This window comes from Otolemur garnettii, unplaced genomic scaffold, assembly GCF_000181295.1.
Source record: "Otolemur garnettii isolate 467f Iridium unplaced genomic scaffold, OtoGar3 scaffold00191, whole genome shotgun sequence".
Lineage (NCBI taxonomy): Eukaryota > Metazoa > Chordata > Mammalia > Primates > Galagidae > Otolemur > Otolemur garnettii.
The window spans coordinates 2,220,192-2,222,148 of NW_003852586.1; the positions used below are offsets into that span (position 1 = coordinate 2,220,192).

A 1,957-nucleotide genomic window follows, 5' to 3' on the forward strand; every position below is an offset into this window, starting at 1 on the left:
CAAATAACTGCAATAGAAGCCTCCAATCACATAACACATGTTTCTTTCCATAAAGCTTTGTGATTAAGTCAGTTAAACATCAGCCCTTAATCTGACACTTCCTAATAGTATGGGCTTTTCTCTTCTAGACGTTTGTAAACATCCTTCCAACCATGTTCCTTGTGCTGATAAACATACATGTTTGTGATGGACACATTCTTTCTTCACAGGAGATAGAAGACTTCGTCCAGAGCTCTGGAGAAAATGGTGTTGTGGTGTTTTCTCTGGGGTCAATGGTCAGCAGCATGAAGGAAGAAAGGGCCAATGTGATTGCTGCAGCCCTTGCCCAGCTCCCACAAAAGGTTAGATAATTTGCCTACTGACAATTACTGAATGAGTCTGTCTGAAATGTTTACTGCTTGATAGCTAACAGGGCTCCTGAGGGCACTGTGCACCCTGAGATCTCATCAGAAGGAGGGAAATTTAGTACGTATCTACGCTAGCACAGTGATGGGAAGCAGGCCTTGAGAGAAGTCTGAGGTGCATTGCAGTCTAGGCTCCCATGTGATTGACCTTTTGTGCCTCCTACACATGTGGAACGGGCCTATTTGGGGTGCTGGTCAGGGAGCTGCTCAGAGAAAGATGGCCTGGCTGACCGGTCACCCTCCAGGTACCCACCTAACCAGGGAGATTCAGAGAAAGAGAAAAACTTGCCTGCCTTCCTGGTCACATGTAATGAAAATCGTGAAGATGGTGTCCTGCCCTAAGGCACGACCTGGGCATCTAATGTCACCTCCAGGCTGACACCTGTCCTGACTCAGAGAGGAGAAGGAAATAAAGGAGGAGCTGATCAAAAGGGGCCAGGAATGGGAGGGGATCAGATGACCCATAGAATACAGTAGGAACTTAATTACCCACATACACAATACACTTGTGGTCTGTGTGTGCTCAGGAATCATTTCTTAGTTTTCTGTCTGACAAAGACTTCTCACGATTTGTGTTACTTTTATGATGAAAACTTGATATTAACACTCCAATACCAAGTGGAAGTTAAATTTTCCTCAAGTCTATGATGATTACTTGGGAACTCTTCAATAGCCTTATTTTGGTACTGGGCATGGAAGTGGCTGTGTTATAGGAGATGGTATTAATCACTGCTGCAGTCTGTCAGCTACATGGTAACAGTCAAGCAAAGTTGAGCAAATATAATTTTAGATATTTTGAACAGGTGTCTTGTTATTCATAAACTTCCCACTGGCTCTGATTTTTTACAGTAAAAGAATTTCTAAGACTAGCAGTAGTGATAACGCTCTGAATCCTGGTGAAATGATACCACATCAACTCTTACTCAGGAGAAGTGTTTAGTGAGTGTGTCTGACAGTGTTATGGAAATTCTGAAGCTACATGGACATGTTTCTCTCAAGTAGCTGATTTTATGGATGTGGGTATTTTGCAAATCAGTAAATGGCAACCTCTAATGAAGTTACTTACGTAACAGGCAGATACCAACAAACTAATACTCAATACACTCAAAAGCTTGAGGTGACGTAGGGTGGCCTGAAAATTAAGTTCACAAACCTGCCCCTGAGCACTTACATTGGCGACACTGTACACACAACTCAGTAAGGCTTCCTGACCTGGACAGCAGAGTGTCACAATTGTGTTTGTGACAACATGTGACGGTGTCTTGCTGAGTAGGGCTCATTATTGTTGTTGCCTGTTTTTGTGAGTGGTTGGAAGGTTGAATTAGAGCAACAAAGAGGCATTTGTAACTTTCTTGTAAAACTTGGCAAGACTGGAAGTAAAATCAGGGACATGTTAGTCCAAGTTTATAGGGATAATGCCAAGGAAGAGAATGGCAGTCTACAAATGGATTAAAGTGTTTCTGAGGGGAAAGAGCGTCACTGATGAGGAGAGGTCATGGTAAACAGTACTGACCAGAACTGATGAAAACATTGCAATAAATTGTCAAATTGTG

General features: G+C 42.7%; 1 protein-coding gene across 2 annotated transcripts in view; it reads left to right on the forward strand.

The window, feature by feature from the left end:
- The window catches only part of LOC111721727 (UDP-glucuronosyltransferase 2B31-like), a 15,796-nt gene that overhangs the window by 7,907 nt on the left and 5,932 nt on the right, over nucleotides 1-1,957 (forward strand). For both annotated transcript variants that reach the window (XM_023507597.1, XM_023507598.1), the window contains exon 3: nucleotides 204-341. In XM_023507597.1, the coding sequence (XP_023363365.1) occupies nucleotides 204-341 (138 nt within the window). The remainder of the gene's footprint in view (nucleotides 1-203; nucleotides 342-1,957) is intronic.